This window comes from Tenrec ecaudatus, chromosome X (genome assembly GCF_050624435.1).
Source record: "Tenrec ecaudatus isolate mTenEca1 chromosome X, mTenEca1.hap1, whole genome shotgun sequence".
In the NCBI taxonomy this organism is placed as follows: Eukaryota; Metazoa; Chordata; class Mammalia; order Afrosoricida; family Tenrecidae; genus Tenrec; species Tenrec ecaudatus.
In genome coordinates this window covers 123,518,061-123,545,120 of record NC_134548.1, presented here as the reverse complement: position 1 = coordinate 123,545,120, position 27,060 = coordinate 123,518,061, and the positions used below count along the sequence as shown (strand labels likewise).

The 27,060-nt window shown below is 37.1% G+C and overlaps 1 protein-coding gene across 1 annotated transcript in view; it reads left to right on the top strand.

The window, feature by feature from the left end:
- The first annotated feature begins 4,503 nt into the window (after positions 1-4,503).
- RADX (RPA1 related single stranded DNA binding protein, X-linked) overlaps positions 4,504-27,060 on the top strand; it is a 55,354-nt gene continuing 32,797 nt past the window's right edge. Inside the window, exons 1-7 of the mRNA XM_075538445.1 lie at positions 4,504-5,146; positions 10,952-11,094; positions 13,371-13,563; positions 17,485-17,593; positions 17,792-17,883; positions 17,977-18,099; positions 25,120-25,224. Of these exons, the coding sequence (XP_075394560.1) occupies positions 4,504-5,146; positions 10,952-11,094; positions 13,371-13,563; positions 17,485-17,593; positions 17,792-17,883; positions 17,977-18,099; positions 25,120-25,224 (1,408 nt within the window). The remainder of the gene's footprint in view (positions 5,147-10,951; positions 11,095-13,370; positions 13,564-17,484; positions 17,594-17,791; positions 17,884-17,976; positions 18,100-25,119; positions 25,225-27,060) is intronic.

Genomic DNA, 27,060 nt, shown 5'->3' with positions numbered 1-27,060 from the left:
AGTGGGACAGGAGGAAAGTCAAAGGAAATAGAGGAAGTTGGGAGGCAAAGGGCATTTATAGAGGTCTGGGTAAAGACATGTACATATATAAATATATTTATATATTAGGATGGGGAAATAGATCTATGTGCATATATTTATAGGTTTAGTATTAAGGTAGCAGAAGGACATTGAGCCTCTACTCAAGTACTCCCTCAACGCAAGAATACTTTCTTCTATTAAATTGGCATTCTATGATGCTCACCTTACTGGTACAACTGCTGTAGAAAAAGCAGGTGAATAAGCAAATATGGTGAAGAAAGCTGATGGTGCCTGGTTATCAAAAGATACAGCATCTGAGGTCTTAAAGGCTTGAAGGTAAACAAGCAGCCATCTAGTTCAGAAGCAACAAAGCCCACATGGAAGCACACCAGCCTGTGTGATCACAAGGTGCCAAAGGGATCAGTTATCAGGCATCAAAAAACAAAAAATCGTATCATTGTGTGCTCACTCCATGATATGATCGTTAAAGACAAATGGGTGCATAAGCAAATGTGGTAAAGAAAGCTGATGGTGCCCGGCTCTCAAAAGATATAGCATCTGATGTCTTAAAGATTTGAAGGTAAACAAGCAGTCATCTAGCTCAGAAGCAACAAAGCCCATGTGGAAGAAGCACACAACCTGTGCGATCACGTGGAGTTGAGGGATTAGGTACCAGGCATAATCAGAACAAGAAATCTTACCATAATGAATAAGGGGGGAGGGGTATGGAGTGGAGACCCAAAGCCCATTTGTAGGCCACTGGACACCCCCTAACAGAAGGATCTTGAGGAGGAGATGAGTTAGTCAGGGTGCGACGTAGCAACGATGAAAAATAAAACTTTCCTCTAGTTCCTAAATGCTTCACCTCGCCCAATATCATGATCCCAATTCTACCTTGAAAATCTGGCTAGACCAAAGGATGTACACTGGTATGGATAGGAACTGGAAACACAGGGAATCCAGGGCAGATGATCTCTTCAGGACCAGTCGTGTAAGCGGTGATACTGGGAAGGTAGGGGGAGGGTGGGTTGCAAAGGGGAAACCAATTACAAGGATCTGCATGTGACCACCTCCTTGGGGGATGTACAACAGAAAACTGGGTCAACGGAGGACGTAGGACAGGGCAAGATATGGCAAAATAATAATTTATAAATTATCAAGGGTGAGTGAGGGAGGGTGGCGTGGGGAGGAAGGGGAAAAATGTGGACCTGATGCCAGGGCCTTAAGTAGAGAGCAAATGTTTTGAGAATGATGAGGGCAATTAATGTACAAATGTGCCTTATATAATTGAGGTATGTATGACCTGTGATAAGAGATGTATGAGCCCCTAATAAAAAATTTAAATTAAAAAAAAGCAGCCAGCTAGCTCAGAAGCAAGAAAGTCCACATGGAAGAAGCACATCAGCCTGTACAATCACGATATGTAGAAAGGATCAGGTATCAGGCATCATCAGAACAAAAAATCTTACCATAGTGAATGGTGGGGGGAGTACGAAGTGGAGACCCAAAGCCCATCTGTAGGCAACAGGACATCTCCTTACAGAAGCATTGCGGGGAGGAGATGAGCCAGTCAGGGTTCAGTGTAGCAATGATGAAACATACAACTTTCATCTAGTTCCGAAATGCTTTTTCCCCACGCCACTATCATAATTCAAATTCTACCTTACAAATCTGCCTAGACCAGAGGATGTACAATGGTATGGATAGGAACTGGAAACAGGGAAGCCAGGATGGATGATCCCTTCAGGACCATTGGTGAGAGTGGTGATACCAGGAGGGTGGGTTGGAAATGGGGAGCCGATTACAAGGGTCTACATATAACCTCCTCCCTGGGGTACAGACAACAGAAAAGTGGGTGAAGGGAGACACCAGACAGTGTAAGAGATGACAAAATACTAATTTTTAAATTATCAAGTGTTCATGAGGGAAGGGGGAGTGGGAAGGGAGGGGGAAATTAGGAGCTGATGCCAGGGGCTTAAGTGGAGAGCAAATGTTTTGAGAATGATGAGGGCAATGAATGTACAAATGTGTCTTATACAATTGATGTATGTATGGACTGTGCTAAGAGTTGCATGAGCCCCTAATAAAACAATTTAAAAAAAGAAGTATGTAACTCTCAAACTCACTGCCACTAAGTCAATTTCAACTCATAGTGACCCTATAATGAGAAAACAAATCAGTTTCTGATGTCAAAAGGCTTATGGTCTAGTTAGATCAGTGGTTCCCAACCAAGGACTATTTTGGTCCTATATAATCTTGGGCATTGTCTGGAGAGATTTTGGATTGTCACAACTAAAGAAAAAAGTGATGTGCATATGGTGGTAGAAGCCAATGCTGTTGCTAAATATCATACAATTTTCAACATGGCACACAACATAAATATTTCTAGCCTGTAAACATCAAGAGTGGCAAGGCTGAGAAACCATTAGTTGGAGAGATGGCATAACTCATTACCATCCCTCATTTCTGATTTACAGAAATCCTATAGGATAGAGTGTAACTGCCCCCCTAACATTTCTAAGGCTATAAATATTTATGGAAACCTTCTGACACAACTTTCTCCAGGAGGGGTGGGGAGAGATCTGATGGATGATTCAAACCTCAGATATTTGGGTTAGCAGCTCAGCACTTAACCACTGTGCTAGTCAGGATCTTAGAGAGATGGAATACATATATTAATACATGGAATACATAGATTAAATGTATATTAAATACTACATCCCTTAAAAGGTTGGATGGTTTTTTTTTTAAGTACAAGGTATTAGGTAGTGGTTAGTCATTAGATTGCTAACTGTAAGGTTAAGAAGTTCAAAACCACCAGCCACTATATGGGAGAAATATGAGGCTTTCTACTCCTGTAAAGAGTTACAGTCGCAGAAATCCACAGGGACAATATTATCCTGTCCTATAGGGTCACTATGAGTCAACATTTACTTGATAGCAGTGGGTTTGGTTTTTGGTTTGATGTACGCTGACAAATCTAGGTATATATCATAAATGTTTTATTCTTAATTCTGACTATCCTGACCAGTTTTTATTTCAGTTTACATTCATTCTCTATATAAGGTGTCTGATGCTGCACAGGAAAAAGATACCTTCAACTTTTCAGTCAAAAGCTCAGGCTTGGAAATGCTCTGCAGTCAATCTATTCATGCATCTAGTTTAATTCCTTCAGAAATAGTGTATCCCAGTGGTATATTAAGCTAAGTATTGCATATGTGTGTATGTATATATGGAGAGAGAGACTATATTTAAGAAGTTTAACCCATTTACTTTTTACTAAGTCAGTTTTACAATTTTTTTCATTTGCACTTATCTGCTCCATCCATCCGTGCACTCAGGAGGCCACTACAGGCAATTGTGCTAATGCTAATAATAATAGCAGCCAATGTTTCCTCAAGTCCGTCTGTGTTACAGACTGTCCTGAAGGTTGTTCATCCATTATCATATTTAGTTCATACTATAGGAGACCTATGCTATCACATGTATGTGTGTCTGTGTGTGTGTATCCTGTTTACTTTTTGCACTTTATTTTGGTTACACAGGACATAAATCCTTATCCATACCAATAAATAGTTCTAAATAGTAATGGTGTTTTATAGCTTGCAATTTTAGGAGCTCTTGAATTCTCTTCCTAAAAATACTTGATTTTATTTGGCTGTTATTCCAAACATATAGAGCAGAACATGCACAGATTCAACAACTTCCACAAGTACAATTCAGCGACACCAACTGACTGCATCCTTGAAGGTGGGCACCCACTTGCCCCTTTCTTTTCCAAATTACCCCCCTTCATTCGCACAAACTCATTGCCCCCCTAAGTTTCTTATCTATTCTTTCCAGTTACTGTTGTCAATGTGCTCCCATGTAGGTCTACCTCACTACCATCAAGTGATACCAACTCATAATGATCCTATTTAGTTAGTTCTTTAAAAGTGCACAAGGCTCAGGTCATGTGATCTATATACACATCAACTCTAATTTAGTTTCCATAGCTGGCGCCCTATCCCTAACTCCTGAGCTAGGACCACCCACGTGCTGCTTTCAGACGCTTTCTCTTTTCTATTGCCTATAGGGGGCGCCACCAGCTTCTTTCCTCTCCTTCCCATGATTCTTTAGGGACTCTGGCGACCCCTACCTTCTGTCAATGCTCCCAAGTTATCCCGGCCTCAGACAGCAATCTGTGTGAAGAGGTAGCTGTTTGCCTAGTAACAAGACTTCTGATATGGGGCAAGCACTTCCGGGTCAGCACGGGGCAGGGGCGAGACAGGGCGGTTCTGGGCAGGGTAGTGGGCGGGGCCTTTGAGGTGCGCAGGCGCGCGCAGCACGTCTCAGGGGCGGAGCCTTTCCAGTCAGCCATTTGCGCGGGAGAACCAGTCACTGGATGGAAACGAAGAAACAGGCGCGGTTTCTTTTTCTCTCAGCCTGAGGGGGCGGGAGAATTAGTTTGAGGTGAACAGGATGGCTACCCATTTTTCCCCAATGTCAAGCGATTCCAGCCAGTCTTCCTCTGGCTCCTCACACGCTGGGTCAGACCAGGAGAAACGTGAACGAGAACGGAATGGGGTGACAGAAGGGGTGACCCAAAGGTGTAAAACCCTAGAGCCCAGGTCCTGGATCCAAAAGGTTCTGGAGCAAGCGATTGACACACCTCGCAGGTGGATCAATCTGTTAGATGTACAGCCTGTCGCTGTGTTGGCCATCCAAAGATACCTGTTAGAGGATGACCCACGCGAAGGACTGTCCAGGCTTACCAATTACTGCTTTGACGTGACGATTTCTGACGGGGTGTACCAGGAGAAGTGTTTCTTAGACCCCAATCTGAACTTCCTCGTCTATAACAATATTCTTAAAGCTGGCAAAGAAGTGATAATTTCTAGAATCTCGTGTCTTTACAATGAGAAACGGGTAGGGCAGGGGATCCTATGGATAGCTAAACTCCTCTGTGGAGGGAACATGGAAGCGATTTCTGTAGAAATTCCCTTCAGAAATCGCGCCCAGAAGCTGAAACCTGAGAGACCCTTGAGGGGCGTGAAAAGCCACTACCTTGCGCTGTGGAACAACGAAGATCCATATGGTGATATCTGGTTAACTAACAAGCAAGCTGAGGAAATTAATGTGAAATGTAAGTAATTAGAGGGAAACGATGGAGGGGTTTAAAAAAATGTTTTCTGTGAAGAAAATAAGGTGCGGGAGGGTCGGGGAGGCGCTTTTGGATTCTTGGTAACAACTCAGGAGTGATAAATAGGGCAAACTTTGCGTGGTGTTCCAAGCGGGTTTCCTCATTTGGTGGGTTGTGCGTTTAACTCCAGGGAAATTAACGTTCATTTCCACTCCTCAGAATTGGCCGAAGGGTTTATGGATTTGAGTTGTGGGAAAGAATGCATTGTAAGCGCAGGCAATGTTATTTATGTTCATCTTGATCCGACAACTGAATGCATGCATGGTTTCTTGATGGGAATGCTAAGGTTAGGGGGAGTTGGGGATCTCATGGAAATGGGAACAAAAGGGAAACAAATGTCGAAAGTTGATGATTGTGGAGCACTTATGAATAGGATTGAGCTAATGGATTCTGTCATTTGTGAAATATATGGCAATAAAACTTTAAATTTTTTTAAGTTATTGCCTCAGAAGCCCATAGGGACAGTTGTAGTCTGCCCTACAGGATTGCTGAGTCAGCATTGACCAGATGGTACTGTGGGAAGTTTTTATTTGTTTTTTAGTAGAAGAAAGATTTTCTGCATTTACTGTCTTTAAGTCATTTTTAAAATTTTTCTTCACAATACGTGGAAATGTGTGGAATTATATTAAATGAAGTTAGAAGGGAAATTATGTAGGTCGCCAGGAGTCAAAATGGAGCCCTTGTGGCATAGTTAGCAGTTCAAGCCTCCCATTGGCTCCAAGGGAGAGAGATGAAGCTTGATGTTTTTGTGTAAAGATTTACAGCCTCAGGAATCCACAAGGACAGTTCTACTCTGTCATAGAATGGGCTTATGACTTGGAATCAACTTGATAGAAGATATTTAGGAGGTTATTTTAACTCCCTTTGTTCTCCTTTGGTAACAGGACGATTTAATCCATTTATTTTCTGTCAGTCAAATGTTAAGTTGTAAAACGTGTCCAAATAGATGCAATTATACTTAAATCATGTTATAAGAAAACAAGATGGTTGAAATAAATGATTGTGTTTAAACATATGATGAAATTTTCAGGTATGAACTTAAGAAAGTGATTTTGCCTTTCATGAGATGAGGCAAGAGTATGTTAATAGTCACTATTCACCATTGCGATTTTTTTCCTGGTGTTGGAGTAGTAAGATTTACACTGACCTGCTAGACTTATTGGCAGCAGTTCAAATCCACCCTATCGATACACAGGAGAAAGACGAGTCTTTCTCAAACATTTATAAAGATTTAGACTAGAAAATCAGGGGAAGCACTCCTCTGTAATAAAGGGTTGCCATTAGAAATGATTTTTAAAAAACGTGCTATGAATCAGAAACCTCTTGATGGAAATGATTAGGAAGAGAGGTATTTTTTTGAGTAGAAGAAATATTTTCTATATTTATTGGATGCCATTCATTTTTGTAAGTTGTCTCAATGGGGCAAGCTACATGCAATTCCAGTTAAATCACATTATAAGGGGGGAAAGTGGTGATTAAAGTGAATGATTGCATTGCAAAAGTGAGATGATCATTTCGTTTGTATATAGCATAATCGAAGTGAATCTACCTAATGAATGGGATGATGGAAGGAATGGGTTACTGTTCGGTATTGTTCCACATTTTCGTTTTTAGAATTGAATATTGTTGACTGCATATAAATTGTCCTGCGCCTGCCCCCCCCCCCAAATGTGGTGCAGAATGGAACTGCTCCATGTGGTTGAAGAGCCATGGCGGCGCTGTGGGTTAGGCGCTAGTTAGCTCAGGGAAAGTTGGCTGCTTCCAACACACCTGCTTGGAGAACCCTATGTAGGATCCCCATAATTCAGAATGGAGCCCTGGTGTCAAGGTCAGCGGTTCAAACTTCCCTGCCGCTTGACGGGAAAACGATGCTGTTTTCTCTCCCTCTAAAGATTAAGTCTCAGAAATACACAGGGGCGGTTCTAATCTGTCATTTAGGGTGGCTAGGAGTTGAAATCCACTTGATAGCAGTGGTTTTGCAGGTTTGGGGGGTTCTTTTAGAAGAACGGTTTTCCTCATTTACTTTCTATCAATCACGGTTTTAAGTTGTAACGAATCATCCAAATATATGCAATCAAGGTTAAATCACGTTATAAGTAAGAAAGATGGCTGAAATGATGGCATTTAAAATCCAAGACAAATTTTCATGTGTAAAGTAATTGCATGCATGAGATGGAGCTGGAGTCCGTTACTGGTCAGTGTTCGCCATTTTGGATTTTAGATTTGAATATTGTTTGTTGTTGACTGCACTGGAGTAGCCCTGACTCATGGAGCCCCCTTGTGGTGGAGCATGGAACTGCGCCATAGGGTTGAGAAGCCCTGGTGGCGGCAGTTGGCTCAGGGAAAGGTGGGTGGTTTAACGGCCTCAAAGAGGAGGCTGTCTGTCTGTCTGTCTGCTCCTGTAATGATTGTTAGCCGGGGGAACCCTATATAGGATGTCGCCATCAGTAAGACTGGAGCCCTGGCGCTGGAGTAGTAAGTCATATTTTTAAATTGTAACGACGAGTCCAAATATATACAATTAAAATTAAATCACGTTGTAAGTAGGAAAGATGGCCAAAAAAGATTGTGCTTAAAAGTGAGATTTTCATGTGTAAACTAATGAAAGTGATTTAATCGCATGCCTGAGATGAAGCAGAAGCCCGTTACTGGGCAATATGCACCATTTTGAATTTTAGATTTAAATATTGTTCTTGACTAAGCTCAGGTAGCCCTGGCTGGTGGCGCCCCCTGTGGTGTGGAGTGGAACTGATTCGTGGGGTTAAGAAGCCCTGGTGGCCCTGTGACTTAGGCGATTGCTCAGGGAAAATTAGAACATAAAGATTTAGGATCTTGGAAAACTCATAGAAGACGTTATTCTCTGTATCATAGGATCTCTAGGAGTCTAAATCAACTTGATAGCAATAAATTTAGAGGCTCTCTTTAGTAGTAGAATGATTTTCTACATTCAATATCTGTCAGTCATTAAAAAATTTATGTAATTGTAGAATACATCACCTTATATGGGGGAATACATGATTAAAGCAAATGATTGTGGTTCAAAAGCAAAATGAACACTTCAGTTGGTTATGAAGTAATGAAGTGATTTTATCTCACTCATGGGATGAAGCAGGATTTCATTAATACGTCAATATTTTAGTTTTTAGAATTGAGTATCTTTGTTGACTGTACTTGAATAGCTCTGTCTCATATCGCCCCTGTTTGGTTAAAGATTTTTGGTGGAGCTGTGGGTGAGCCCCTAGGTTGCTCATGGAAAAGTCGTGGTTCACACCCTCTAAACATCTCGAATATGACGCTATCTGCTCCATTAGTGATCTTTAGGTTGTCAGAATTGAGCCCTGGGGGCAAGGTCAACAGTTTGAACTCGCCAGCCACTCCATGGGGGAAAGATGATGCTATTGACTCCCCACCAATTTTCAGGCTCAGAAACCCTATATTGGGTCACCATGAGCCAGAATGGAGCCCTGGTGACATAGTGGGTTATGCACTGAACTGCTAACCTCAAGGTCAGCAGTTTGAACACACTTGCTGCTCCTTGGGAGAAAGAGGAGACTTTCTGCTGCCTTAAAGATTTAACACTGAGCAGTTCTATTTTGTCTTATAGGGTTGCTATGATTTAAAATAGACTCAATGGCTTCTGGAAGACTTCATATGATAATAACTTTAAAGTGTTTTTAATTATTTTTCAAAGAGTAGCATGTATTCACTTATCAAAACTGTATTTTATCACAAAATCGTATGTCCATGTGCTGGCCCCGCAGATACCCTCAGAGGCTGCTGCTTTCATTGGACCTTTGTTTTTGAAGGCAACCTAAGGAAACTAAGACAGGTGTATTACTGAGAGAACTGCCCTGTTTTCATCCACTGGTGGAAGAGACATCTTTAGACACATTTTAAAACTAAAAATAAACCCGTTCATGTCTGAACTAGAACTCTTGTAGCAATACTTTGGTCTTCCCCTTTTATAATGCCAATTATTTGTTTATGTCATGTTCTTTTCCTCCAAATTTTGTTTGCATTGCTTTTTGTACCCCTACGACTTATCTTATGTGTAATCAAACCTGGTGACCTTCTGATTCCCCATTTGGTAGCCTTGCTTAAGGAGGCCAACTCTAACTAAAGATTATGAAGAAAAATATTCCAATATTTTCTTCTGACATTTCAGTGCTTTACATTTAACTCTTTATTCCATTCAGCTTTTGTATCATGTGGGATGCAATAAGAAATATAACTTTAACTTTTTTATGGGAGTCTATATCCAACCCATCATCAAGTCTGATAGATTTGAAATTAGTTAGTTATCTCTCATGGTACCACCCATGATTTGTCTGACTACATTCAAAAGGAAGTCAAATATATTCAATCAACTATTAGGATTTATGGTCCTGGGTTTGTAATATATTGGGATAATCTAGAAGGAAAATTATACAAGGCATCTTAATAATGCTGAAAATAATATTTTGGGGTATGATACCCTAAACTCAAGCCCACTGCCATCAACTCAATTAAATTCTATCTGAGAATTCTGAGTTGAACTCTTTGTGGGAACAGACAGCCTCATTTTTGTTCTAGTGGAGCAGCTGACAGGTTTGAACCATTGACCTTTTGGTTAGCAGCCCAACCCCTAACCCAGAGGGTCAATTGTGAAACACCATTTAAAATCGTATTTAAAAGAAATTACTGTTAAACCTATAAAAACCAGAACCTATTTAAGGAGGAAATCTGCCAAAGAAAGAAAACTCATTTTTCCCCCTTACAAACATAGAGCAATAGAGAAGTAGTAAAACTGCTTTTACTAATAAATGAAAAACACTGTCAAAGACAGAAAATGTTCAAGGCTTAGAAAAACAAGGCAGTTCCATCGAGTTCTGACTTGCATTGGTTTTGTTGTACAAGTATGGTTTTAATGCTAAAATGTTGACTAGATAGTACCTTTGTGAACAGAGATGGTGTTTGCTTTAGTAGATAAATAACTATTAGGTAGCATTTGTCTTGGCCAGTAGGCTTGAAGATAAAAACATTTGAAAGTAAACTATATGGTATATTAGAAAATGAGTGCTATGTAGAAAAATTAAGTGGGATGGATGATAAGTAAAGGGGTCAGTTTTCAACAAGTTGGTTAGGGAGATCAAAGGGAAAGTGATTTCTGAGCAGAACTTGAGGTAGTGGAAGACATTTCAGACAAAGGGAATAGCAAGTGAAAGGACCCAGACTCAGGAACACTGCTGGGATGTTTTGGGGAGAGGGAATGTATAGCTATGAAACCAATGGGAGAGAAATAACTAAATATGCCATGAAACAATTCTATAAAATTGAATATGTAAGTGCTTAGGAAGAGTAATTTATTGTTTGGCATCAGGTTGGTTTCACAAAGTACCTTAAGGGTGATAAGTTTAGATCTAAATCTTCCATGAAATAATCCCACAGCAAGATATAGAGGGCATTCTATATTTAACAATGTGTGCCAAAATCCAGCCTTATATTACTAAAAGGAATGTGTGAGAGGTATATAGACTAGCTATGCTGGCAAGAAGTCATTGTTTTGAGTATTATCTTGCTATTGTAATTTTTAGCCATTAAAATAAATCTTGGGACAAGTTGACTCAGAATGGGTTTGAATTGTTGAGTATAGAACTATGATATGCTCTGCAAATCTTAATCCAATAAGCACTTTAAAAATACAATAAAATAGTCCTTTGAAATTACCGTGATGTTTAACTCTGATTTATTTTTCTATTTTTATTCTAGCTATGAAAATAATTTCTCTTTCTAACCTTGAAATGACCTGGAGTAGCAGGTGTTATTTTCCTGCACTGCTTGTAAGAATCTTGCATAAATCAAAACTGCGATACTATGGGAAACCTAATAAAAATATAATTGAGCCCTACCAGGTATGAGTGATAATAAGATACTATATGCTACTGTAAAGTTGAGAGATTATAATGTACATCCCTGACTCCATATTAGGATGTTTTTAAATAACGTTTTATAAGTTATCATCATCACTAAGTAGAAATACATATAAACATGTTGATTTATTTTTTCTCTGTATGATTTCTGGTACAAAGAGAACTTCTGTGTTGATGCCCTAAGTTTTCTGCTATAGCTGATCTTCTTCACTCTTTTTTCTGTTTATTTAACTTCTTCTCTACGGGTGCTACCCATACAAGTGTAAACATACTTTAATCTCACATTTGAAAAACAGCTGCCTCAATGCTTGACACAATGGTTGGATATATGTATTGTGATAAAACCTGTAAAAGCCAATAATACAATTATTTTTAAAAAGAAAAACAGCTGCCTTACCTCATGACTCTCTGTTACTTCTCTTTAGGACAGCCTGCTTGAAAAAGTAGACTATACTTTTGTTTTGTTTTGATACTTTGGTTATACTAGATGTTTTCACTTCTCTACAGAAATTTTTTGGCTTCTTCAAGCCGTGCTTCCCAACTAGTGCCTTTCTCATTGTCAAATCTGTTTGACCCTTTTTCTGTATCTCGACACTGTGGCATATAAAGCTGATGGGAATTCTTTCATAGTAAATTTGTGACCCCATTAATATTTTATTATTTCCCCATGTTAGTCATAATCTTTTTAGTATTTTATTACATTTTTATTATTGTCGTTAGACACAATTTGGAAAACTGCAAAAATCCATAAACAGAGAATATATTAACTCAACCTCTACTACTCAGAACCACTATTAATATTTTGATATTTGTATACTCTATCTTGTGTGTACAGATGCATCCATAAACGTACACACATATATTTGTATATCGTATGTACATATATCACAGTATTAAAAAAAATGCCTTTGAGCCAATTCTGATTCCTGGCAGCCGCATCTATTACAGACCAGAACTGGGCTCCATAGGGGGTTTCTTGGCTATAATCTTTATGGAAGCAGAGTGGCAGGTTTTCCTTCTGCAACACTGCTGGGTGGGTTTGACTCTCCAGCCATTTTCACCTTCCAGCAGCTGAGTACAGTCAGCTTGCACCACATCTGTAGATCACATATCACATATGTTGTATATTGTCTGTGAATGACTGCTATATGTCATATTATTTTCTGAAATGGGAATCGTATACAATTTTGTATCTTACTTTCTTTTAAAATTGTCTTACGTCTGTTCTCACATCACTAAAAAGGCATCGTTCATTAATTCTCCTGTGGATTTTACTGCCACATTTTTGGAATACTTTCTTCCTTGAATTTGGACTTCACTTGTCCCTTCTCCTTCCTACTGCCTGTGTCGCTATCATGTTGTCCCTGCCTCTCCCCGATCTCCTCCCTCTTGAACTCTCTATACCAAATCTATACCAGCCAGATTCCCTAAAAGTTTTTTTAATAAAAATCTGTTTTCTACTTTCACGCTTTTGCTCATAATCTACCTGTTGTTTATCTTCTGCATTCTGCTGTAACAGAAATACAAGTGGATTGCTTTAACAAACAGAAACTTATTTTCTGTTTGAATGGTGAGAAAACCTCATTCAGAGCACCACCTCTACAGGAACGCTGTTTTCTTTCACTCCGCGGGAAGCCCCTTGTCTCGGTTTTCCTCAGCTCCTTGGAGAGCTCTACTTGGCATATATTTTTCCCACATTTGTGTTTGCTTGCTTCTGTACCTAATCTGCCCTTTTTATATCTCAAAAGTGATTAGGTGTAAGACACATCCTACTGTGATATGACCTCAACCCACAGGTATCAAAGTGAGGATCCAGAGACATTTTGTGAGGAGTCTAGTGGGAAGAGGACACAACTCGATTCATAATATATGTCTGTCACAAACCTTAGAAGTAGTAGGGCTCCCCCAAGACTTCAAAATAATGCATATGAAGTCAGGATCTATACTTGAATCTCTAAAATGCAACTTGGTTTCTTTAATTTAACAACTAACTTATGTGGCTACTCTGTTCAAGGCACTGTGCTAAGATGATGGGAGAACCCAAGAAAAATACCTGATCTGTGTTCTTAGTATTTACCATCACGCAAAAGTTAGGACTTGTAAATCTCTTCTTCACATTAGCTATACTTAGCAGAGTTGACAAGTAAATTACTAAAGTTTAGATGTTATTTTTAATTATCACAGATAATATTAAGCCTTCTTATATATCATCTGCGTGGATAAAAGGAACAAATGTATTTTTCATACTTCTTTTCTAGGCATTTTTGGATGTTGCTGATAGCTCTGGCATGGTTTCAGTGGTTATGTGGAATTCTTTGTGTCCTGAGTGGTATAAAAGTCTAAACGTTGGTTCAGTTCTTCTGCTTCAAGATTATTCCGTTAAGCAGAGTTATCCAATCAAGAAGCCGCTGATCCGTGTGGATGCACAGATGAAATTAATTTCTACAATCGGTAAAGCAGTCAATCAAACTATTTGATGGCTATTTTGTTTGTATAAATTTTCAAAGAACAGTAATCACAAAAAATACTAAATACTATGTGACACAAGGAGTACACTGGTGGCATGCATAGGGCTGCTAACCACAAGGTCAACAGTTTGAAATGACCAGCCACACCACTCCACAGGCGAAAGATGAGACTTTCGACTACTGTAAAGAGTTATAGTCTCAGAAACTCGTGTGACGGTGGCTGGGGGAGACACACAATAGATCTACCCTATCCTATAGGGTCACTATGAGTCAGAATTGACTCGATGTCAGTGAGTTTACTTTTATATATATGATTTAAAAATGGCAATATATTATATTCTTATATCCTTAAAATTTATATTTCCAGTCACATAGTTTAAGAAGTACATTAACTTAGTATAGCATTTATTAAGAAAAATCATCTGAGGTATTTGCCGTTGATTAATAAATGAGCTCCACTTCTCAGAACTCACTGACATTGAGTCAATTCCAGTTTTTTGTGTTTTCTTGTTTTTAATCACATAGTATTAAGTTAATGATGAATCTATCTTGCTGTCAGTGTTAGGTACTATCTTGTAAAACTTTGTAATAAAACTTGAAATAATAGCACAACGAACTCCTATATGCATTTGACCCAGACTAGAATTGTTCACATTTACCTCTGCTTTATCATTTTCCCTCTGTCCGTCTTTTCTCTCTCTCTCTCTCTCTCTCTCTCTCTCTCTCTCTCTCTCTCTCTCTCTCTCTCTCTCTCTCCCTCCCCCTCTCCCTTACATATATACATGCACTGTACATATTTTCCCCAAGTTCTGAAATACTCCAATCATATTTCAGTGTACATTTCCTAAGGAGAAGCACCTCCTATTATATAACCAGAGTGCATTTATCAAAATTACAACATTTACAATTGGTACAGTACAATAAACTAACTTACCATTACTGTTCCAATCCTGCCAATTGTCATTTTGAAAGGGCTTTTCTCAATCAATTAATTTTGAAGTGAAAGACTTCAATAGCTTGGCATCCCACATATTTCGGGAGCATTATAAGTGATTGCTTTAAGATGTAAATGTGACTTTGGGGTTTTGTTTTTTTTAAGAATTGCAGATTAGATCAACCAACAAGTTCCTGTTGTTTGGGCTGATAATATTTGTTATTGAAACTGTTTCTACATAGTCTGAATTCCCTAGCTAATCAATTAAACTTAATTATTTAGAGAATGTTCAGAAAATATAGCAGTTGCTCATTGTTTTCTGAAATATGTTTCTTGGCCAAAATTTTTCTTAAAATTCTGATCATTTTGTAGCTATGGTTCATAGCTAGTTGAAGTTACTACCTTGATAGTTTTGTACAAGTAGTTCATTATCTCTCTACACCTTGCAATAGAAAGATGAAAAATTAAGTTAACAGAGATAAGACTTCCTTGAGAAAAATGCAATGAAATTTATTAAGATGAGCATAATTTACAACATATATTATTAGTTGAATTAAATTATAAATTCTTTCCTAAAACTAAGCATATTCAGGTGCCCAAAGCATTTTTATGAGTCTAGTGTTTAGGACAATGTGATATTGGTATAGCTTGCTCAAAAATCCACGGCCATTGAATCAGTGCCAACTCATTGCATCCCTATAGGACCAGGTGGAAACCTCCCCCTTGAATTCCAAGACTGCCACTGTCTCCTGGAGTAGAAAGCCCAGACCTTCTCTGAGGAGCTGCTGGTAGATTTGAACTCCCAACCTTTCAGAACGCAGTTCAACACTTAGCCACTATGCCACTAGGGTGCCCGTATTGGTATTGATAGAGATAAATTGGCCAATAAATCACAGTACAGAATTAAAGAACAACCCTAGCCACAGAGAACTTTAATATATGACAGGTATTCCATATATGAGCAAATAATCAGGAAGCAACGTATTGTACATAGAGAAATGTTATCATCTACCTAATCTCATACCATATTAAAATTGATTTCAGACACATTAAATATATCTAAAGACATATGTAAAACTTTTAAAAGAACTTACAGAACATATCATTTTAACATTGGGATAAAGTGAAAAATCACAAGCAAGACTTAAGAAATAGAAACTATTAAAAAGGATTCATAAACCTAACAATACTGAAATTGTGACAGCTTTTTTTCTAAAATGATACCATAAAGAAAATGGGGAAACCACAAACTGGGGAAGATATTTGTAGTTATAGATATGAATCATGTAATATCCATAATACATTCTATTAAATAGGATGATATATGAGTTGGACTTTGCTCAAAAACCTTATTAAAATCTTGTGGGAGTCCAATTCCAGATATCCTCATTGTTTCTTTAAAAGCTGCTAGAAATAGGGGCAGAGGCTGGAGGAACAGTCAGTATAGGAGGTGAACATGCCCAGCCCTGCCCACTTTTGTGGCCACCCAAGTAACAGGTGCAGTGTGAATGACTGCTGCTGCCCACATGCCTGCCTGATAGAGCCATCGACTCCATACTTAGAGCCATATCCTCTGCCTCACCTCCTGCCTCTATCCCACGTATGTTACAATGCAGCAAGAATCTTGCTTTGGAGTCTTTAAACCCATTAGAGGTCAAAAGAAGGACTGTTTCCCCTCTGGAAAACTAAAAAACAAAACCTTATAGGACAAGGGAGCTTCAAAAATTTATCTAAAGGATAATAGAACTTTTCCCATTAACTCTTTGAAGCCCCTTTATATATGTGGTCAGATATTGCCTGAATTGACAATAAGTGAAGTATACCCATATATGATCCACAGAGGATTAGTATCAAAATAATAGGAAAATGTGATAATCCAATAAATAAGAAAGTGACAAACAAATAATAGGAAAATGTACAAAAGACATCACACAAAGGCATCTCGCCAAAGAGGGCATGTGTCTGAATCAGAAATCTGTGAAACACTGTTCAAAATAATTAGTAATAAGGATATTGTAAACAAACAAAAAATAACAAATGGCTATTTTGCATAGACAGAAACCAAGAAATTAAAGAATCCCCCAATATCAAGAAGATATGGATCATTACTAATAGCAATGTAAAGAGGTAGATTGCTTAAAATAATTAATTTAAGACTATCTTGTAGAGTTAAGCATTTGTATGCCTTCCAACTCAGGATATCCACTCCTAGGTGTATGGTTTAGAAAAATTCTTGCCTGTGTGTGAGATCAGGAAGATGTGTACAAAAAATGTTCAAATTATACTAGATAAGCTCCCTAGAGTTTTCAAGGCTCTAAAACGTTACACAAGCACACTACCTCAGCTATCTCCTGCAGAAAGGCTGCAGAGCCTAATCTTTCAGTTAGCTGACCAATGCTCAACCCAACATACCCTCCCTCTACCTAGAAAATTCTGACTCATAGTGACCCTACATAGAATTTCTGAGGTTGTACACCCTTATGGAACCATTGATCTTTGAGTTGGCAGACCAATGTTTACCTGACAATGCCACCAGGGCTCCCTGGACTAATGGGACACTATCAGCAGTAGAAAATGAATAAAACAAACACCTGTAATATTAAATAACATAGAATAGATCTAGGACCATAATGCTGAGTAAAAATAACAGCCCTAGAAGACTATATATGGTATGGTTTTCTTCATACAAAGTTTAAAAGTAAACTAAATGAAATAGTATTTTGTTTGGGAAAAATGCATAAGTGATAAAATCTTTGGGTTTTCTTTAAAGAAATGATAAATTACTAAATTCAACGCATACATAACATTTAATGAAGATATAAGTGAACATATATTGGAAATAGAAGATCTACTTATTGAGCTTAATAGTGGCTTCACAAGTATTCACCATATGATTTTGGTGTATAATTTATGCATCTCTTCTTCTGCATATGTTAAATGTCATATTAAAGAAGTGTATATCCTTCTCAGAAATCTGCCTGAACCTTCAAGATCCTCAGACAAATATACACATGATCCCAGAAAAGCAAGTGAAATCACAATGGGGATTGCCAAAATTAACTCATCAATTTATTACAAGGTAAAGTACTTTCTTGTAAGATGTCTCCAGTACTAATTTTCAGCCTTAGTCTCAGAAACGTAATATAATACACTCTAGATCTACCCAACTGTATGCTGCCACAATTCTGTAGATAAACATGTTCATAGTCATAATTATAAAATGTTCTTTCATTGTTTAAAGAAACAAATATTTCTATAAACATTCTGCTTTTTTTAGAGCTGAACTGAATGATTTGCCTGATAAATATCTCTGTGACATTGTTGGGATTTTAGTTTACGTAGGAAGAGTCCAGCGATTAAGAAAGAAAGGTAAGGTTTTTACTTGAAAGTCATGGAATGTATTTCAGTGTGTTCACATGTGCTTAACAGTGACCTTTTTATTTTAATATTTGATCCGTGTAGAAAAACGTGAAGACTTTTGGACATTTCGCTGGCTTCATGCTATTGATCAGACTTCCCAGCAGCCATTTATTGTGAAATTGTTCTCTACATCTCAACCAGACATCTTTGAAAATCTTTACCCAAGTACTCAATTTTTTCTATTTTTATCATTTAATTTTAGAAGGGCAGGGGAGGTGGGCATTGATTTAGGAAAAATGCTAAACTGGCGTATAGCAGTAACATAACACTGAGTAAGCAAATTCAAACATTATGACAGCATATTTAAATATTTTCTCTATCAATATCATATGTGGTGTTACATATATTATGCACCTTCTTTAGAGCAGATTTCACCAGTTGTCTATTAAGAATTGATTTGGAGTTGAAACCAGTTTTTCCAAAACAGGTGCTCTTATTAATTATCTTGTTAGCATTTCATACATAGAAGCTTCAGATTCAATAAAATTCAAACATGGTAAATTCCCTTTGTATCCATTTGGAACTAACTACCCATTGCCTTCAAAGGGCCCTGGTGGCGTAATGAGTTAACTGCTAACCATTAGGTCAGCAGTTCAAACCCACCAACTACTCATGTTAAATAAGGTGAGACTTTCTACTCCCTTAAAGAGTTACAACCTCGGAAACCCACAGGGCCAGTTCTACTCTGTCCTATAGGGTTTCTATGAGTCACCATCCACTCGATAACAGTGAGTTTGACTTTTGGGTTTTTTTGGAACCACTGCCATGGAGTCACCACAGCCCTGGTGGCATAGTGGTTCTGTGTTGGACTGCAATTTGAAACCACCAGAAGCTCTACAGGAAAAAGGCAGGACTTTCAATCCTGTAAAGAGGCACAGTCTCAGAAACTCAAAGGGGCGGTTTTATCTTGTCCTAATAGTGTTGTCATGAGTTGGCATTGACGCCATGGCAGTGAGTTTGGTCTGCTTTTGTTTGGGCCTTCAAGCCAATTCCAGAGCAGCTACGAGAACTTACTAAAAGCCAAAACCAAGCTTACTGCTATCTGGTTGATTCTAACTCATAACAACCCTATATAGGGTTTCCAAGATTGTAAATCTTTGCCAAAACAGAAAGCCTTACCTTTCTACTGCCGAGTTTTGGTGGGTTCAAAGTATAACCAATTAATTATGTCACCAGGATTCCAGGGATCCTTGGTGGCACTCACTTAGACCCCATTAGAAAAATAGAAGGTTTTACTAAAGTGGAGTTAATTGACAGATGATTCATATACTGGGTATGTTCATAATGCAAATAAAAAGTATGATTACATATGAGTACTAAATAAATATTTGATCAGTGGTGTTTTACCAGATAGTCAGTGTTTTGCTTACTGTAGCATTAAGTTTTTGGCCCTTCATTGATTACGATACAAAGGTCATTATGTTTCTCTTTTTTATTTTATAGGTAATTTTAATTTTATCTGAAAGTATGTTAATAAAGCTTATCTTTTGAAATATCATAACTGTAGATGCTTGCATGTGGAGTGGGAAGCAGAAGAGGCTAAAATAATTTTTATAGTCAGCTTTCACTTATTACAAATATGCAAATGTTTGATAATTTTTCCTCAGTTCAGTCTCCTAAACATCTCTAGAGTTCAATCCATGAGTTTTTGATGTCTTGCCACTATTGTAGGTCGTCTTTGGTTATTTGTTTTAAATACTTTTATTGGGAGCTCTTACATCTCTTATTACAATCCATACCTTCATCCAGTGTGTCAACCACATTTGCACATATACAGCCATCATCATTTTCAAAGCATTCTCTTCCCACTTGTGCCCCTGATATCCGCTCCCCAATTCTTTTCCCTTGTTCCCCCACCTACCCTCCTTCATGAACCCTTGATTAAGTTATAGATTATTTTTTCATATCTTATGTCATCCTCCATCGCCCCTCCCCCACTTTTCCTTTATTCATTTCCCTGGGAGGGGGTTCTAAGTTGATCCTTGCAATCGATTCCCCCTTTCCCCTCCACCCTCCCCTAATCCTCCCTACTTTCCTTGTTGGCCCTACGGGCTTTATCTATCCTGGATTCCCTGTGTTGCAGGTTCTTATCTGTAGCAGTGTGCTGGTCTAATGTGATTTGTAAGGTAGAATTGAGGTCATGATAGCGGGCTGAAGGAAGCACCAAAGAACTAGAGGAAAGTTGTGTTTCACCAGTGCTATCATTTTTCTATTGGTTTTGTTTCTTTGAAACCATTTTAGGTATCCCTCTTATTATATAATTCAAATATCAAGTTAGTGTCTAGCTCTGTTATGAGAGATATATTTATATATATATAAAATACTTCCAACGAATTAAGAGAATGTGACATTATTTGAATTCTGAGCATGAAGCTACTTTAGCTATGGTATTCTGACTCATTGTATAAATGATTATATGAGCAAAATGCTCATTGTTCTCTGCATCTTGCCAGCATTAAGGAAACGCCCAGTCATGACTCCATCTAATTATTTTTAACCACCAATGAAGATGACATTGTAGAACACAAAAGTCTTAGAGACCATATTCAGGAATGTACTAAACAGTAACAACAAAAAATCATATCCACTACCGAGTAAATTCAGACTCCTAGTATCCCTTTATAGGGTTCCTGAGGTGGTAAATCTTTTTTAGGAATTCAGAAAGCCTCATCTTTCTCCAGCTGAATGTGAATGACTGACCTTTTGGTTAGCAGCCCAACACATAACCATCGATGCCACCAAGAGGCTGTTTGGCTGCCCCATATTCTCGCTACAAAGCTTCCTAGCTCACCATTCAGATTCTACCTCCTACTTAAGAAGTCAAATGTTTTATATCTGGAATAGAATTTAACTTCAGCCCATTTTAAAGGAGATGGAAAAGACTGAGGATTTAGGTTAGAACCTAGATATCTGCAAAATAAGTGGGCCCCTCATATAATTCCATTTAGGGAATAAATGATTCACAGTGGTGGTTTCTGATAGTAATTCCATTACCTCATTTTAGGTGAGTTTTGTGGTCACATCCTTCTCTGTGTGTTTAGAGCCACTTTAAACAACAAGCTGACACAAGCATTGGATTAAGATTTCTCCAAGGAACATTGCCCCTGGATATATGTTCCATTTGTCAAGATCATGTGACATTTATATAGACCTTAGTAAGATTTATTATAGTATAGTTGTTCTCCTCACTCATGATTTATTTTTAACTTCTCACCAATAGTGAAGTGGAAGAAATTATTAAGGGGACTTCAGGCCTATGAAGAGGACCATGACCAAGGGTCTTCTAGAATAATAGCAAAATTATTTGTTAGTAGGACATCTTTCTTTCTTTTAAATTTTTTAAACTTTTAATGAAAGTTAAGAATTAAGAGAAACTAATATTCTGTTTGCTAAGTACCAGTAGCTTATAGAATTTTATCTCATTTTATACTGTTACTTTTTAATGAAGTGTTAGTTTTACACATTTTTAGATGATTCAACTAAAGTCCACAGAGACTGAGTAATTTTCTGGATGTGAAATAACTAGAAAGTATTACATATCTAATTGACTGATTTTAATTGCCAGTAACTTAGAACTAGAGAATTATTTTTAATAGTCTTATGTCAACACCTCTAACCATTCATTGGCACTGTTTATCCAGTTTCTAAAATAAAGGAAAAGAGATATAAATCAATAAAATTACTCTTAGTTATTTGAAGATATTTTTATGATAATTGATACAGAATAAATAACTAGTCAACATGAGATTTAGGACATGAATTTCTTGTGATCTTACTGCAATGAAATATTTATTCTTGTTATCTTACTGTAATGAAATATTTATTCTTAAATGAGAATTTACTATTGTACTACTTCAAGAATTTGTTCCTAATCTGTAATAACATAATATCAAAATAAAACATTGGATTCACTACCTAAGCAACATGTGGGTAGTTAAAAATAATCAATAGCGTTCATTTCCATAATTATTATAGTTTTGGTGAAAGTTTGCTTAGCATATTAGTTTTCCATGCAACAACTTATACACATTTTATTCCATAAGTGGATGCGTCTATGTCTGGATTCTTGACTGTGCTCCATTGGTCTCTGTGGTTTTCATTGTATCAATTCAAGGCCGTTGAACTGCCACGGCTATCTAGTGGAATATATAGTGGATCAGGAAATGTGAAGGCTCTCCTTTTGTTATTCTTCTTTAGTAATTCTTTGCCTTTCTGAGATCTCTTTTCAGTTCACAAAGGTGACATTTCAGTTTTCCTTTTCTTCAAAGAATGACATTGGATTACGGATTAGGATTGCATTATATCTGTCGATCACTTTGGGGAGTATTGACACTTTTCTAATGTTGTCTTCTGATCTATAAATATAGTGTGATTTCCATTTACGTAGGTTTCTTTTGATTTCTTATTATAGTGTTTTATAGTTTTGGCGTGTCTCTAGTTAAGCTTATTTGTAAGCATTTCATTTTTGGTATGGTTATTATAACTGACATTGTTTTCCTAATTTCCTTTTCAGAACACTCTTTATTAGAGGCACCAGGCTGATTTTTGTATGTTCATCTTGTACCTTGCTACTTTACTGATCTCTTCTATTAGTTCCAGTCACTTTCTTGTTATGCCTCTAGGATTTTCTGTGTGTAGGATCATATAGTATGTGAATAAAAGTTTGGATGCCCTTAATTTCCCATTCTTGCCTTACTGTTCACAGTGGAATTCTAAATAAAATGGTGACTAGGAGTGGTGGGAGTACATTCTCATCTGGTTCCATTGACAAGGGGAATATATTCAGTCTTTTTCTAAAGAAAACAATGTTGGCTTTTGATTTTGTATGTAAGAGGGTAAGTAGAAAAGTATTGTTACAAAATCATAGAAACTGTTATTAAACAGCGACAATAAAATGTTAAGCTATTGTTCCTCTATCTCTACTTCATCTAGGTCATTACACATCTGAAAGTGGTATTCCCATCTGGACTGCTAACTACAAAGTCAACAGTTCAAACTCACCAACCTCTCTTGGGTTTGTTTGTTTTGGTTTAGCCTTTCCCCTAAGGAATTCTGTATTCTTTGATTTACAACACATCAAAATGGCAGTTTTGGCATCTTTGAGGGACTGAACTTCTTCATAAGAAATTTTGTGCCCTTCAAGTAATTATCAAGATGACACCTTTGGAATCTCCAAACATTTGTCATATCCTTCTGAGCTGATGTCTCTGCCTTGAATTTAACTGGCTCAGTAAATCCCCTCAGAAGCCACTGTTTTGATTGTGCCCTTTTTCCCCCAATTACCATAACTAGGCAACCAGGACAAAAAGTAAGTTGTCAGCTCCCATAAACATTTATAGCCTCAGAAACCTAAAGAGGGCTTTTATGAGTTGGAGTCAACTCAGTGTCAGTGGATTTAACAAGAGGAAGACAAGAATAATACTAAGAGGACTACAGTGTCTGTAGTCGCCCACTGACTGCAGAGACATAGTTAAAGGTGTTTTCTTTGAAATCACCCCACGCATATACGAATTGGAACTATAGTAGCAATCCTCTTTTACTTACTCTCATATCCTCTTAATTATGTTATGGACTTTTCCTCCTGTTCTTATTTTAGGGAGAGTTTTTATTGGGAATTGGTTTTGCATGTTATCAAATGCATTTTCCTAAGATACTATCAAATGCATTTCCTTGAATTTGTCAAATAGTTCTTTTGTTTTATTTATGCATTAGATTACATTGATTCGTTTTCTAATGCTGAACCATCCTCATGTACCTGTTGTGAATTTCACTTGCTCATGATGTAGTATTTTTTATATGTTGTTGAGTTCTATTATCTAGGATTTTGTTATGAATGTTTACATCTATATGCATAAGGGATATTGGTCTATGGTTTACTCTTTTAGTGGTATCTTTGCTTGGCTTTGCTATGGGTTTTATCTTGCTTCATAGCTCAAGTATTCAATCCTTTTCTGTGTTCTTGAATAATGTAAGTAGAATTGATGTTAACTCTTCTTTCAGTGTTTAGTAGACTTCACCAGTGAAGCCATCGGGGAATTTTTATTGGCCTACACAACTTTTTCTTTTGTTAGGGGTCTGTCTGTTCAAATTTTACACTTCAGTGCACTTACTTTCAGTTGGTAGTGTGTTTCTAGAAATTCAGTGACTTCTATGTCTTCCCATTTGATATAGTTCTTCATAGGTTCTGTAATTGTCCTTTTGGTTTTAGCTAATTCTCTTGTGATGTTATTCATTTCAATTTTTATTCATGCTATTTGCACCTTCCCTTGCTTTTCCTTTGTTAGATTTGCCAGTGGTTTGTTGATTGCATCAATCCTTTCAAAGAACCAACTTCTGGTCTTGTCGATTCGCTTAACAATCCAAAGCTTTTGAAAATGCATTTAAGTTGTAACAAAATGCGTATGAATTACGGAATGTCAAACTGGTGATTCACTCTGTCAATTTTCACCTAATTCACAAGAAAAAGTTAAAAAATAAATAGAGAATTTTTTAAAAAGACAATACATATAGCTGAAGTCTAAAGATCTCATTTTCAGGGAACTGAAAAAAATCTTTCAAGTTAGTTAACAAGATGGGAAGGAAATTAATAGGTGTTATATAACATGTTAGATAATATGTGATTAAGATAAACACACAAAGACATAAAAACACTTGCATAAGCAAATACAATTTAATGCACTCTAAATTTTTCTGCTGGAAGAAGTCAGAGTAATTTATGGTTGGTTAGATTGGTTTGATCAGTAAACACATCATGGATGAAGTAAGATTTTATTTTGTAGAAATAACTGTTGAAAACTTCGTTGTCTACCCGTTACAATAAATCTTGTACCCTTCAGGTGTGCAACAAGCAAATGACTTCAGTTAAATACATTTGTAATTTAGCAATGGAAAGAGTTCTCATACAAAAATAAGCTAATAACTGTTGTGTCCTTATTTCTTCAAGTGTGGTCAGTGGAACCTATGAGTTTATTGTTAGCATCAGTATGTGTTTATTACAATCTCTAAGCCCAGCCTAAGGTCTTCTGACTCAATTTATATTTTCATATTAACCTCTGGAACTTTGAAATTAAGAAATGTCCATTTCATTATGCTCTTTTAAGTTTGAGAAGCATTGTAATAGGCCCTGATCTCAGTATGTCCCCTTTGAAATAGGAAAGTCATTTTATATGTTTTCATTCTCTGCAGTGACATATTTCATATGTACACAGTTGAAAGTCATGAAAAATAGTGATCAAGAGCCTAAACTGCTTTACCTCATTACTACAAATAATAGTAGAATAAGTGTCACTGGTGAGTATATTTTTATGTACATTTTATTGGAAATACATTTTCTCTTCACTAGAACCTGTAGGACATTCAACCTTACATAGCTTTATTTGAAAATGCCTCCCTCCAATGTTATTGCTGGAAGAACGTTTTAACAAAGACTATTTGTGCTATGGAATAGATTGCTCCTGAATTATTTATGATTAAAGCAATGTTTGTAACTCACCATAGAATGAAGCTTCTATGTTTTCAGTAACATTAACATTTCTTGATGTAGAATATAGATAATTATAAATTGCTTGATATATCTAAAAATAGTAGGCCCTAGACCACCATTCACTTAACAATATTTTAAAATACTAAATTAAATATAAACTATCAGATTTTAGCCTCAGACTCATTTTATTTATATAGCAAGATGAGCCTTACTACTTGCTTATGAGCACATTATTTTTCTCTATTCCATCTAATAACAAGGTTAAAAAAAAGACAAGATTTACCAAATAAGACAATGATAGATTAATGTGGAATAGAATGTTTACAAGAATGTTACCATGTTGGTAAGCAGGACATTTGGCAAAAGAAGATGCATAGGAAAGGTTTCATACACATATTTGCCAAGTTCTTGTTTGGTAAATACTAATCATATCAGGTATAAATATGGAATTTTAAATATGCTCTAAGAAATAAAAAAGCCCAGGCTTACTGATTTTATGCAAACTGGAACCCCTAAGACCATGACCTTTAGTTACCCTTCAAGTCTTGATATGAACTCACCCTCAAGGTTGCACCCACACAATCGATTGGTCTGTGAGGGAGACATTGACACAGAGATCAACCATTAGAGATTGGAAGGGCAGCATTTACCCAAAGGCAAAGTGCAGAAAGTTAGGAAAGAAAGAATGGGAATAAGAAACCCAGGGAAGAAGTGGGATAAGTGATGCTATACTGAAGGGATTAGAGTCAATGAGATTAAGCAAAATGTGTGTGGGTCATTTAATGAAAAACTGATCTGCTTTGTAAACTTTCACCCAATTCACAATAAAACATCTGGTGTTTTTTAAAACCACTAGTCTATTTTAAAACAAAATTTTAGTATTCTTTAAGACAAAATTTAAATATTGAGCCATATATTTATAGGTAGTTTATATGTGATATCATACTCCACTAACATTAAGTTGATGCTGACTCATAAGGACACTACATAGGGTTTCCAAGACTATAAATCTTCACAACAGTAGGTAGTCTTACCCTTCTCCCACTGAGCAGCTGCTGGGTTTGAACCGCTGACCTTGCTTGGTTAGTAGTGCCACATAGTGCCCTACCTCCAGGTTAGTAGATGCTTTTTAAAAATATTCCAACATTGGGATAGTTAGAACGTTTCAGATTATTCGTTGTTGTTGTTTTCTTGTAGTTTTTCTGCATCCTATAACCCTGGTGGCATAATAGGCTGTGCTTTGGCCTAATAAGTACAGTCATCAGTTTGAGAGCACCAGTGTCTCCCCACCAGAAAGATGAGGTTTTTCTACTCCGGTAAAGATTTATAGTCTTGGGAATGCACAGGGACAGTTCTACTCTGTCCTATTGGGTCACTGTGAATCAGAATGGAATTGATGCCTGTGAGTTTGGTTTCTTTGTTTGGTAGCTAGCTGACAGATGATTCCACTTAAACTCTGGCATGTCTGCCCTTCCTTCTTGATTTTGGATTTTCTTGCAGAATTTGAGTAATTTTTGTATGCATGTTAGATATACTTTTCTACAACATAGTAAGCAAGTAAATTTGACTGTCTTTCTTAATGACAGAAAAACGATTCTGATATTAAATTGTTTGTATGTTTTTAAAAGTCTGTCCAGTGTATT